The 14,258-nt window shown below is 38.6% G+C and overlaps 1 protein-coding gene across 2 annotated transcripts in view; it reads left to right on the top strand.

Moving 5' to 3' along the window:
• Window positions 1-14,258, top strand: part of SNTB2 (syntrophin beta 2) — a 116,033-nt gene that overhangs the window by 89,617 nt on the left and 12,158 nt on the right. For both annotated transcript variants that reach the window (XM_051974717.1, XM_051974718.1), the window contains exons 4-6: window positions 1,194-1,336; window positions 10,277-10,473; window positions 14,034-14,218. In XM_051974717.1, coding sequence (XP_051830677.1) covers window positions 1,194-1,336; window positions 10,277-10,473; window positions 14,034-14,218 — 525 coding nt within the window. The remainder of the gene's footprint in view (window positions 1-1,193; window positions 1,337-10,276; window positions 10,474-14,033; window positions 14,219-14,258) is intronic.

Here is a 14,258-nt window from a genome sequence, read left to right as displayed (position 1 = left end):
ATTAGTTGGAAAATTATTGCTATAGACAGAGGTAAGCAAAGATAAAGGCTGTACAACTAGCGAGAAAAGACTTTTGAGAACTATATTGTAGGTTGGATACTGGAGAAGGAAAGGGAAAGAGAATAGAGCATTACTCTGAGGTAATAGATTTGGAAGACGAGCAAGATCATATTCTTAGTAGAAATCAGGAAATTTGAAGCAGAAGGGGTAGGTTTAGGGGGCAAAGACAGTGGACTTAATTTTTTGGACTTAATTAAGTTTAGGTCCCTTTGTGACATCTAGTTAGACATTTACCATTCTGACTTTTCTTAATATGCTTTGGTTTTCATTTTTATTATAGCCTCCTGCTAAATTAGTGAGGATTTCAACAGAGAAATGAACATAGGATCAAAGATTTAGAGTTGAAATGGACCTATTTAGTTCAGTCCTTTCATTTTACTGATGAAGAAATTGAGGGGCACGAATATAAGTGATTTAATTTGATCACCCCAATAGTTTGTGGCAAAGCTGGATATTTACCCAGGACTTCTGCATCCAAGTCTACTATCTGCTTGCATCCTGGACCTGCCTTTGGATTTTTCTTACCATATATTCTTTGACCTTGGATAACAAGGATATATCTTTAATAAACATTTTTAAAGCTCTCCAGAAATAATTGCACCATATGCAAGTGAATCACGCAGTAATTTTTTGGTTGATAAAAGAATATGATCTTCCCAATGTACTTTGGAATCCTTTTGACAGAAGTTTAGATTATAGGTTTCTTTAGTGGTGGGGTTTTGTGTGTCTGTCTGTTATACAGAAGGTACTTTCCCTTCCCCTCAACATTCCAACACTAGTAACTATTCTAAAGAGATTACATCACACTTGAGGGAAGGACTGGAATTTTTAGGAGAAATAGAAAAAGTATTCCATTTCACAAGATACTCTGTGGAAATCACTGATTATAGGGCCAGGGAAGAGAAATGACCATCAAATAGTGGTAGAGAATAAATTGTACAGATTGACAGCTTTGTGGAGAAGCTGCTTTTTCTTCACTTTTCAGGTTTCTTTCTAAAATAGAGTTTTTCCTCCCGGAACTTAATGCCACGTAGACTATAAACAGAGGGACTATTTACCAGTTATCTAGCCATATAGGCTATCCCCCTTTCTCTGTTTTACTATTTAAACATCCATTTACTTTGGTGTTTCAGGCAAAACTAGATGGAGGAAGGCAGCAGTGGAGACCAGTCCTCATGGCTGTGACTGAGAAGGACTTACTGCTTTATGACTACATGCCGTGGACAAGGGACGCCTGGGCGTCTCCCTGTCACAGCTACCCTCTCATCGCTACTCGGTAAGACACATTCTCCCAAATGAACAGGAGACTTGAATCCAACCCTCCTGAGGACTTTGTTGAACAGCGTGATGAGTTTTAAGTCATTGCCTATTAAGTCTCATTATTTTAAGCAAAACTTTTTTTTTTTCCTTTCTCAATCATAGTATAAAGAGTATTTCAGGCCAATGTTCTTCCCATTCTTGTCATTTTTAGGCATGAAATAAGTTTCTTGGTAATCTTGAAAATTTTAAAAACAATTGCTCTTTTAAGAGCTGTCTAGGTCACTAAGAGAAGTGAATGACATTGGTCATTATTTGATTGTGACTGGAAAACCACTGAAATTTTGAGAGACTTCAGATTAAATGATGAAAGCATTTTAACTAATGAGCAATAACGGGAATAAACCACATGACTTAGCCTGTATACCCTTGAACTTCTCTTTCTAATATAATTACACATAATTTTTGTTCCACTAAATAAACGCTTGACTTCATTGTGAATAAAATTGACAGGATGTTCTGAATCACCTCATAGAGAATTGGGAGATGAATATTGGAGAACTGAAGAGCCTGCAGTAAAAGAAATTGGGACAGAGCTCTGGACCACTGGCTTTTCACAAACCCATGTCCCTCAGATGCCCCTTTCCTGCAGGACTTTAGTTTCATGGTGCTTCATATGCAGGTGGTACAGAAGGGCCATAGTAAAAGACAGTGGCTGATAGACTTGGACTTTGATCCTCCAGGAGAGTCAAAAAAATATAGAATCCCCTTCAGTGACAACTGGGCTGACAAGAAGACTTTGACAGCCTTATCTCAACCTTTCAGGAGGTCCTACTGAGCTGATAAGCAGATCCAGAGATGGGGCTAATAAAAAGATATCAGACAGCTACATGATCAAATGAGTTGGTAGAATAGCAGGCTCACAAGCTGGCAAACAGGGTCACTCACTGGCCAAATGCTTGTATCCATCTTCCCATGTTTGGCACTAGAGGGATGGTGAAGAATGGAGGGGCAACAAAAATACTTGAAGGAATTTCCTTTCAATGAGTCACCTCTGCCACATTGGACTTGGTCACCATAACAAGGAAAAACAAAGGTGGAGATCCTCTAGTTAGCTTTCTATGATCAAGCAAGTGAACTTGCAATCTGTAGTTCACAATTTAAAATTTTTATTTATTTGTAATCATTTTTTTATGATCAGAATTTATAATCACTTCCCATATGGAATTATATCAAACTGAATAATATTGAGTAGAATAAAATAGGGGTACAATACAGCATAATAGAACTACTACAGACTTTTTTTTAAGTGCAAATTTTCATTAAAATAAAAAAAATTTAGGGTTAGGGTTTTTTTTAGGTCCCCAATCTTTCTCTCTCATCTCCTTACTTTGTTGAGAAAGCAAAAAAAACATTTTTTACAAATATGTACGGTCAAGCAAAATGAATTACTGTATTGACCTATGTCCAAAAAGAAAAGAAAAAATATTCTTCATTCTGCACTGCATCCATTACCACTCTGTCTAGCTCTGGATAGCATGTTGTATCATAAGTCCTCTGGAATTTTGATCAGTCATTTTGCTTATCAGAGTTCCCAAGTCTTTAAACTTTTTGCCTTTATGATATTATTGTCATTGTTCTGGTTCTGTTCATTCACTTTGCATCAGTTCATACAAGTCTTCTCAGGTTTTTCAGAAACACCCCCTTTATAATTTCTTACAACATAAGAGTACTCCATCACTTTCATATACCATTGCTTGTTTAACCATTCTGATCCCAACTGATGGATACCCAACTCTACTTCTAGTTCTTTGCCCACTACAAAAAGAACTGCTATAAATATGTAGTTTTTCCCCTTCTTTCTTTGATTATACTTAAAGGAATAGACTTAATAACAGCATTGCTAAAACAAAGGTTATACACAGTGTAACAGTTTGGGGCCATGGCTGAGAAATTTTTTTTCTCAAACAGCAAATTAAGTGCTAGCAAATTTTTCCCAGAGATCCCCCAGGATTTGTAAATTTTCCTTTTTTTTTTTTTAAGTCAAGTTTGCCAATCTGATGGGTGTGAGCTGGTACCTAAGAGTTGTTTTAACTTACATTTCTCTAATAATTTGTGATTTTGAGCATTTTTGCCTATGATTATCGCTTACTTTATTTCTTTCTCTGAAAACTTTTATCAGTTGAAGAATATATATAAATTTTCTTAAATTATACTACTCAAATACATGTCTAAACTAGAATATGCATGTCCACTTATTGCTACATCTCAGGTAAACTTGTTAATCCAATGTTATTAAAACTCACCCTCACCAAAAAAAATAATAATTTCATAGATAAAAGTGCTCGGTGTAATTATCCTGCCAGACTTACACTAAGGTATAGGTGGAGGAGAAAGGGGTAAAGTTCATAGGGATTGGGTTTTTGCTCGTAGTGGCATTTTTATATGAAAAGGGCAAACTAAAGAATAATATTGAGCATTTGTCGCTTTGTGTAGAAACCTTTTAGAATAGCCAAGTCCTTCAATGACAAAATTTTGGGGTGTTGCTTTTGGGACTGGCAGTGCTTTTATCAAGCAAGCTACATACGTTGGATGTATGCATAGAAGATATGGATGTATAGAAGTACACATCGCAGATAAATGAGGTCCCTCCTTCATTTACTATTCTTTCCTAAGATAGGGACTTGCCTCATGCCACAGTGAGGCTATTTCTGTAGGGGAAAGTATTTAATCATTAATGAATTCTTGTGTCTCTTCTTTGAAAAATACATTACCTTCTCTTCTAATCCCAGAAACCTTCCAGAAACCCAGGATAGTAATTACAATTCTTTAGGGAAATAAATAAAATTAGTAAGCCAGACATACTAGAACAATAACACTTCTGCGCTGAAGTGGGGTATCAGTGTGTCTACACTACTAAGCTAGATTTTATTTGGAAGTGGAAGGGGGAAATTGGAAGCTTGCCTGAGCTGTGAGGAGAGGGATTGGAACTAAATGCTGTCCAAGGTAAACTAAAGAATAGTCTAAAGCAGCAAGCATTCTGAAAATCACTTTACTAATAAAAATGACCAGCAGGAGGAAATGTAGACAACCTGATCATTCTGGAAAGTATGCTTGAAATAGGAGAAAGATTCTTAACTGCATCTGGAAGTGCTTTAATTTGTTTCCTTGAGGAGCCTGAGGGAACTATAGGATTATAGTTTATGACAATTTGAGGACTAGAACTATAATATATTTCTGAGTCTAGAAGGAAAATTTGGTGTGAACCTGTAGATTTTCTTAAATTATTAAGTTTAAGCAAATTCAGCTCATTTTAAACACTGCTATAGAACAGGTAGATGGAATCCATTGCCTCTTTTGACTTTTGCAAGATTAGTCGCAGTTAAAATTACAGCTTTACTTCTCTCTAGTTTAGAAAGAACTAGTAGGGGACTAGTAAAGTTGTCAGGCCGGTAGAAGCTAATTTTTCCATAATCAGCCAATTAGAAGCACATGGGCATAGAGATCACTGAATCAAAGGGGTTTAAGTCATGAAGTAGAAAGTTGGAATGGGCTCAAAGCTTCCTCTGGTACAAGCCTCAGTTTCCTTACCTGTAAAATGGAGGTATGAATATTAGTCCTACTTACCCCAGTGCATTGTTGTAAAGCATAAATGAAAAATTTATGTAAAACATTATGTAAAACCTCAATATGTTACATGCATTTTAGTCATTGTTGTTTTCTCTATCCCTACTATCCAGGTAGAGAAAGAAGCTTTATTCTTGGGTTAATAGAGGAACAGTAGATGACCAGGGAAAGCGAGATCATGGAAAGTGATAACCCTTCAGGGGAGGCAGGGCTAGGAAATGGAAATCCACTGTTGTGTAGGAGAAAGATAGGAAATGTTTCTAAAATCTGGAGTATAAGAGAGAGAAGGTTTTGAAATTTGTGTTTCACGCATTCTCCTCCTAATCCTTTGGGACAGTTTCTAATGAATAATAAGATGGCTAGAAAGGAAGCAGCATTAAGAATATAAAGATGGAAGAAAAAAATGGCCTTGCCCATCATAAACTACATCATCATTCTTTGCCCCATCAGGCATTGATTAGTTTTAAAAGAGTTGATCCTTGTTTGTGATCTTCTTTCCCAGACCTTGCTACTTACATTGTATTATACATGTAAAAAGGTTTTTTGGAATCTGAGCGATCATTTGGCTTTTCTTTTAAAGCTGATATTTTTGCCTAAGAAATTAAACAAAACTTACAAGTGGAAAAAAAATTTTTTTTTTTCTTTTACAAGCAGCTCCTGAGATCAAAGCTAGATGGACAGTGGAACTGGGAAGAGAGAGACACCATGTTTTATAAGGCTGTAGATTATTTGCTCTATAGACTCAGGATGTGGGATTGAGAGATTAAAACAACATGTAGTTGCTTTACAACATGGAAACTGAGAGGAGCACTAGCTGTGGGCTCTCCTCACACCTTCCCCCAACTCTGCCTCTATCCCTCAGGGCAGGTTGGGGACCACAACCAGTGACTGCTCAGTAAGAGTCTCACAGCTGGAGGCATTAAGTTCCTTATCCCAAATATTCCACAACTGAATCTGTAGGATAAACTCTTCCTGGACCTGATACTTTTAATGTCAGATTTGAGAATGGGGTGGGGTACTTTGAGTCACTTTTTCCAGCCGCTGGGCTCCACCTGGATATGTCACACCTCCTCCAACAGTTTTTGGTTTAGGGGTCGCTGCTTTTCCCATTGGGTCAGATCCTGGGCCAGCAAGGGCCTTCCAACCCCCAAGGAGTTCATTCTCGTCCTTCCAATGTGCTGCCTCGTTTAGCGCTGAGGAAAAGAACCACAGGTGAGGATGCCAACTGAGACCTGTCCCGTTCCATCTGTCGTTCTTTTGGGAAGCTGTGACTTGCGTTCCTTGCCTTCTTTTTAGATGACTCTTTCCCTAACCAGGTCTTTCAGAGTCTAGTCTAGAAAAATGATGGCATCTTAAATTCAGTATCTCCTAGCTGGAATTCACTTTCCTGCACCTCCCCCCCTTTCTGAGGCCCAGTCTTCTCTAAACTCAGAGGGACCCTTGTCTCCCCACTTCCAGAGCACCCCCAGGATCCCCAGAACCCCACTGCCAGACCTGATCGTGTCCCTTCTGCAACAGGATTCTATTCGCATAGCAGCTGCCTAAGACTCAGCCCCTCACCTCTCATCTGCACTATTGCACTGATTGGCCTCCCCAGAGCTACCAGAATAGCTTTGAAAAGCACAAGTCTCATGACTCTCTTAAACAGTGAGATGATTCAAACCAGTTCCAGTTGTTCAGTGATGAAGAGTCATCTATACCAGAGAGAGAACTGTGGGAACAGAGTGTGGATCACAACATAACATTTTCACCCTCTGTTGTTGCTTGCTTGTTTTTGTTGTTGTTGTTGTTGTTTTGCTTTTTTTTTAAAACTGGTTTGATTTGATTCTTTTCGCGCGGCACAATAATTGTATAAATATGTATTCACATATTGGATTTAACATATATTTTTACCATGTTTTAAAAAAAGAAAAGAAAAGCACAAGTCTCCAGTTCACGCTCCTGCTGGGAGCACAATGTTTCCTATGACTTGTAAGACAATATAGACGTCGCTCCCCTCCAGACACTCCATGTTCCATCTAAACTGACTGTTTTTGTTCTCTAAACTTGGGATGTCCCAAGCTCCTGAAGTGCCCTCTGAGCTTCCCTCGAGCCCTTAGAATTCCTGGCCTCCTTCCAGCCTCGGTGTGGGCGCCCTAGCTGGACAAAATGCTTCTCAACCTTCTTAGTTGTTTGCTCTCTCCTCCATCTCAAAGCATCTTTCTTCTGTGTGCCCTTTCACCCAGCCATACCTGTTAGGTCTGTGCCCCAAGGAGATCGGCTTATACAAAGAAACATTTATAGCAGCCCTTTTTGTGATGGCAGAGTACCCTTGTTCTCCTTGTGCTTGAAGAAGATCCAGATGACATCACAATGTTGGGATCTGGGAGGTGAACAGGACTAGGAGAACAAATTATACAATAAGAATATTATAGAGATAATCAACTTGGAAAGACATGTGAACTCTGATCAGCACAATGACCAACCACAATGAGTCCAGAGGACTCATTATGAAACATGCTGCTCTTCTCCTGATACAGAAATAACAGACTCAAAATGCATATTGATACATATTTTATTTTCTTTATCTTTTTTTGGACCTGGCTAATACTGGACTTTGTTTTGCCAACTATACATATTTGTGGGGTTTATTCCCTTCCCCCTCCACTTAATAATAGTATTTAATTTTTTTCCAATGACAGTTTTCAGCATTTATAAGATTTTGTTTACTTTTTTCCCTTCCTCTCTCTCTCTTCTCCCCTTCCCAAGACAGCAAACAATATGATATAGCTTGTATATGTACAATCATATTAAATATATTTCCACATTTGACTATTCATATTTGCAATGGATTTTGTTTTTCTTGTCTTCTTAACAGGTGAGGCAAAGGGATAGAGAAGGAGAGAATTTGAAACTAAAATAAAGTTGAATTTTTAAAAATTACCATGATTATATTTAACTATTTACTTATTGTATTTCCCCTGGGTAATATAAGAAGCTGCTTAGAGGCAGGGATTATTTTTCCATTTGTTTTCATATTCCTGGAATCCCAGGGCAAGTTGGTGGCACCATAGTGGATAGAGTGCCTGTCCTAGAGTCAGGAAAATTCATCATTCCAAGTTCAAATGTGATCCTGGACAAGTCACTTATCCCAGATATTTGAGAAAGAAATGGCATCATTCCAGTATCTTTGCCAAATGGGAGACAGCTGAACAATTAATTGTAAGAGCCTACCCTCATCTGTCTTTTACATGTAATTATGTTTAATAAATGCCTTGGATTAGTAGTAGTGTAACATTTTAAACATCATGTTGTTTTCCTTTGAGTCTTAATTAGCATGTCTTTAGACAAGACTGGGCCCTGATCAGCCAGGGGATTCCTGTTCCTCCTTGGTCCTTCTGGCTGAGCTACCAAATTCTTCCCCAATACTTCTCTTCCCCCCCTGAGAAACCCCCAAGGTTAGATTTCCCTTATAAAAGATGCACTCAGGATGAAGATCTTTGCTAAGTCCTTTTTAGAACTAAGCCCACATTGAGGTATTTGCTCCCTCTCCATAGCAACTTCCCTTTAATGACGCCTTTCTCCTTACTCTGGCTAACTCTGGTTAGTCTGCTAAACTCCCCAATGTATTTAGCCTGCTGTCCATGGTGATACTCAGGCCTCTTGTCATATTCCTTTGCTTCTTCCAGACTCATTTCCTTGGTAATCCTATTGCTCTCCCAAATCTATTTCATATTTACCACTTCTAGTGCCTATTTAACTCTTTGTTTTGTCTGTAACCTCTTCTTTATTATAAAAGTTAAGTGTAACTTTTGCCAAAAAGAGAAAAATGTTTTGATAGGGGAAGCATAGTGAAAAATGACTAGATTCAAGGGTTTTCCTGAAGTGAAACCCTTGAAAAGTTTGTTGGTTAGATGAGAATAGCATTCTTTGTGGTTTTTTACATGTGTAGTTCATTCTTGGTTATCAATGGGGGTGTTTATTATATTGTATTAACACTCAGTACTTGACAAGTTCTTGCACATTTTTTCCTCCTACAAATATTTTCCTATCTTAAATTCTAAATGTCACATTTTTGGGGTCTTTGTTCTTAAAATTCTCTTCTTGCCTTGGGTTTTATTTCTGATTTGAACAGAACAAGCAGTATGAGAAGTTTTGAGATTCTGTACTAGCCAGGCTTCTCGCTGTTGATTTCTTTTCACTGCTTTAGTTAATTTTTAATTCTTGTTTTATTTACCTCAACTCCCAACAGAGATCATTTATGACCCAAGGTATCTCCCAGCTATATCTATGGTGTCACTGAATACTCAGTGCAAAATAAATTTTTTATGATTAGTTTAATGCACTAATCATAAAAAGTTTTAAAAGAGACAAAATAAGTTCTAGGTAGACGATTTGATTGTGAAACATCATGATGTGTTATATTTGTGTCACCATCATTTCCTTTCCCCAAAATGTAAGATAGGAAAGAACTTTCCCTGCTCCTTGTCAGCATCCCATATAAGTTCTGACATTCTACCAGTCACTTATGGCAGATGTGCGGTTATTTGGTTGAAGCACCAAGTACTCATCCTTCATAATGCTTTATGACCTTTTCACCTCCCAGGTTCTCTCACTGAAACTAATAATTTGATTCTAAATAGGACTGAACAAAGAGATGGACACCTCAACAACTGATATTTATTTCCCCAAGGTAGACTCTGGGACGATAAAGTTCTTTACCACTTAGTACCCTTGGCTCAAAAGTCCTTCCTTCTCTCCCCTCCATTTTCATTTATAGAGAACTTTGGAGGAGAAGCAGGGCCCATTTTATTTTCCCTCTTGCATGAAGCTGGAAGGGACTTTCAGAGCCATGTAGTCCAGACCTCTCATTCCCTGATAGGAAAACTGAGTTCCATGGTCACACAGCTGGTCTCATAAAGGGGAGCTGAATACACCTCCTCCGACTCAACTTCTGTTCCTTTTTTTCCTTCACTGTCCCATAAGAGGCCTCAGATTCTGAAGAGAGAAGGCAGAGAGAAGTAGGGCTGAGAGACAGAAGTCTGACTGGCCTGCAGCTGACAGTGTCCTCCCGCTACCTGCTGTTCCTCATCCCCTGTTCCATCAGCCAGACTGGATTTTTCTAGGTTTTTTTCCTGCCCTGTTTAATTTGAAGCCTTCGGTATGAGACTTCCCTCCTCCTCTGCCTTCCTCTCCATCCATGTGAATCTTATCCGTCCTTTACACTCTTGCCAGAAGCTGGATGTGAAGTCACCCCACTTCTGCACAGCCCAAATAGGTTCCCTCTAGCCTCATGTTAGGATTCAGTTGCAGCCTTGAGTGTGTTCACCAGGTGTGTGTTCTTTGCCCTCAGGTTGGTACACTCGGGCTCGGGATGTAGGTCACCCTCGCTTGGCTCTGACCTCACTTTTGCTACCAGGACGGGATCGCGTCAGGGCATCGAGATGCACATGTTCAGGGTCGAGACGCATCGGGACCTGTCGACGTGGACCCGGGTACTTGTGCAAGGTTGTCACACTGCAGCTGAATTGATCAAGGAAGTCTCACTAGGTATAGCCAATATTTCACTTCCAGTAGTAATTAAATGATGGTAGCGAGCTTTCCTTCTTTCATTTGAGTTAAGGTCATTGTCACGTAGACAGATTTTAAGTGTGTGCAGAAATATGTTCTTCTGTTATCACTTCATTAAACTGTCAGCATTTTGGCAGCTTGGAGAGGTGGTATTGGAAATAAACCTGGCTTTTCTGCCTCTAGTGACATTTCTCCAAGCTCCAGAGATGGCTTGGTGTCCATGCTTAAATATTTATTATAAAGCCTTCTATTCATATTTTCTTTACAGGCTGTTATTAGTTTCCCATTAGATACAGCATACTGTGTTACTTTATTGAACATTGAAATTGATTCATCCTTACGTGGAAGATTTTTAATATAAATCTTATGTAGGAATCTTTAAAATGGTAACATCTGACAAGCCAGATGGCGGTAGGGACATAAAGAATTCAGAATGTCAAATTTTTCAAAAAGGAACTCTTCAATCTAGGACTGACTAAAAAATATTCCAATGAATTTCTGGGGTACTTTGAGGGAAAAATCATAAGGATCTGGTACAGTCTGTTTAAGCTCCCTCTAGTGGTTAATTTCAAACAATTAAATTTTACTTAGAAAAACTTCTATATATTTGTGTGAATGTCTGTGTTTATTAAGTGCTTTCTGTGGTCAAAACTTTGAGTGAAGTGCTGTGGATAAAAATTTAAAAATTAATAAAGTGGACTAACAATATTCATTGTGGGAGAAACGAGACGCAGATGGGTTCAGCTCCAAGGTAATTGGCAGTGGTCCTAAGGTTACTGTAACTTTAAGTAGGACAATGAAAGGGGTTTCATTTCAATAAGTACTTATTTTATACTCCTCTTATACCAGATATTGTGTTAGACATAATGTCAGCAAGCTGAGACTCTCAAAATCACATACTACACATACACACGCACACATGTGCACACACACAATTACATACACATGTAACTCACGCACATGTGCACACCACACAGTCGCACACATGCAGTTACATAGTTGCACACACATGCATATAATCATACACACACTGTCACACATACCTGTAATGTGTGGGGGTGGGGAAGGGGAGAAGAGATCTGGAGAAACCAGCCAAGCAGTGTAGTGCAAAGGATTCCCCAGCTTGGAATCCAAAGACCTCTCTCACCAGCTTTGTCATTCACTGCTATGTGATTGTGCAAGTTTAAGCTTTTTAAGCCTAAATTTCTTTATCTGTCACTTGGACAGATAACTGTCCTGACTCCCTTACCACTCTTTTTACGAACAAGAGAGTACATATGAAAGTCCTTTGAAAGCCTCAGAACTCTGCAGAGATTACAGGCATTATTCCATGGTAGGGTTCACCTGTCAAAGGAACCGCCTGGGGTGAGCACTAGGTCACAAACCAATGTTGGACGTGACATCTGAACCTTCACCTCCCTGACTCCTGGCCTAGCTCTATCTCCTTTATAACACTGTCTTTTTACAGATGACAGGATTGATTTCTATAATGACATTTTTTAATGTAAAAATAAAAAATATCAACACAAACTTGTTTTGGAAGGCCATATGAAAGAATGCTCCAAATCACTAACAACAACAAAAATACGATTAAAGCAATCAATATGACTCAGATGTTTTTGTTTCACATTCAGCAAATTGGCAAAGATGTCAAAAGATAGGAATAATCCATATTGGAGAGGTTGTGGAAGGGCAAGTACATGTTGGTTGAGTTGTGGTCCAACTATTCTGGAAAATAATTTGAAATTAGACAAAAAAGTGACTCTTTACCCAGAGATTCCTCTGTCAGCTATATACCCCAAAGAGATCAATGACAAAAAGGTGTCATTTACATCAAAACATTTAAAACACCTTTTTGCTATTAAAAATGTGCCCATCATTTGGATAATGGGTAATGTGGTACATGAACTTAATGGAATATTACCTAGCAGAAAAAATACAATATGATGAACTGACTTATATAAACTGATATTCACATATACCGAGTAGTAATATGATATATCAACAATGGAAAAGGAAATAACTGCCCAAAAAACTAACCACAAAATTAAGATGAAAAGGCTTGGTTCTGAAAAATTTGGTGAAATACTTTCCCCTCGCTTTCTTCTTTAGAGAAGGTTAAGAAATCCATGGCTGTCAAACCCCACATATTACATCACTTTTTAAGAGATAAAATTATCAATGCCAAAGAATGTGGAATATTAATGTACTGTTGTTAGAGCTGTGAATTATTAAAATCATTTTAGAAAGCAATTTACAGTTATGCAAAAAAAAAAAGTGGCTAAAATGCCATTCCTAGATAAATACCCAAAGGATGCCAGTAATTTTTAAAAAAAGGAAATAAAATAAGTTGTGTTTCTCCCTTTAACTTGCTTAGAATTTACCCTTAAGGAAAATTTTGGGCTATAGCCATATATTTATAGAGTCTTAGACTTTTTACATAGCTCAGGTGGTACAAATAATCTACAATCTTGCAATTATGGTTGAACTAATGATTCTAAGGAAGCTTTCCATCAACCATGGTGAATGGACATCTGGACTCACATCTGAAATGATGTGAATTCCACTCTTGTCCTTATTGAGTTCTGGCAACGTGACTCAAAGCTAAGAGATAAATTTGGAGGAGTTGGGTATCATGCAAGAAAATCACACAAGAGATCCAAGCACACATCCACACGTGTTTGATAAAAAGCTGTCCTTAAAATTTGTTACTTTGTGAAAGATTTTGTCAACCTCTCTTAAAGGGGTCTTTTGGTTTGTATCAATTAGTTAAAATGATGGCATGCATTTTGTCAACTATTCCCTTTTGCTAGCCATCCTGGGAGGATTCTCTTATTTTGCTCTGACTCACACCCCAGCTCTATCCAGACCAGTCTCCTGCCACTCCCTTCTGCAGATCCTGCTTGTTCCTGCCACTGCCAAGGCTATCCGCCTCTCTCTCCCCTTCCCCTTCCTAGAATGATGGCCTCCATTCTTCTGCCTTTCCCCACATGCAAACCGATGCTTCCAGACCTCCAGGACTTTCCCTTCTCTCACTCAGGGAGTCCAGGCCTTGCCTTGTAGACTTGCTTTCCCCCAAACTCCTGTCCTCATGTATATGTATTGTGTGTGTGTGTGTGTGTGTGTGTGTGTGTGTGTGTGTATATATATATATATACATATATATATATATATAGTGTATGTGTGAACATGTATACATATATATGTACAACACACACACACACACACACATACATATCTCAACACTCCCTTTAGCACCCCAACCTCCAGTTCTTCAGCTTCCTCGTCTCTCATGACTCCTGCTCTGTCCCAGCTCTGCAGAGAGACCCACAAGTGCACTATCAACATCCCCCCTCTTCCTTGGAACCTTAAATCCTCTCTCCATCTGCACCTCAGTTGGGAGATCCCAAACAGGCAGTGACTGAAGTAGGTTTGAAATATGTTGCCTTTTTTCATTCCAAATAAGAAGAAATCTCCAGGATTTGATATTGTGAAGTATAAACCCTCCAATTAGTGCTTTTGTTCTTTTTTTCACACAGGTTGCATAATGAATGGCCAAGAAGTAAGACTGACAGTGCATTATGAAAATGGGTTTACGATTTCCAGAGAAGGAGGAGGCCCTGGCAGTATATTATATCGATACCCCTTTGAAAAGTTAAAAATGTCTGCTGATGATGGTATCAGAACTCTGTACTTGGATTTTGGTGGTCCTGAGGGAGAACTGGTAAGCAGGATTGAGAAAATCCTTTTTTTTTTTTTTTTTA

The sequence above is a fragment of the Antechinus flavipes genome, chromosome 2 (genome assembly GCF_016432865.1).
Source record: "Antechinus flavipes isolate AdamAnt ecotype Samford, QLD, Australia chromosome 2, AdamAnt_v2, whole genome shotgun sequence".
In the NCBI taxonomy this organism is placed as follows: Eukaryota; Metazoa; Chordata; class Mammalia; order Dasyuromorphia; family Dasyuridae; genus Antechinus; species Antechinus flavipes.
The sequence above is the reverse complement of the archived record's forward strand: the minus strand, read 5'-3'. Positions and strand labels throughout refer to the sequence as shown.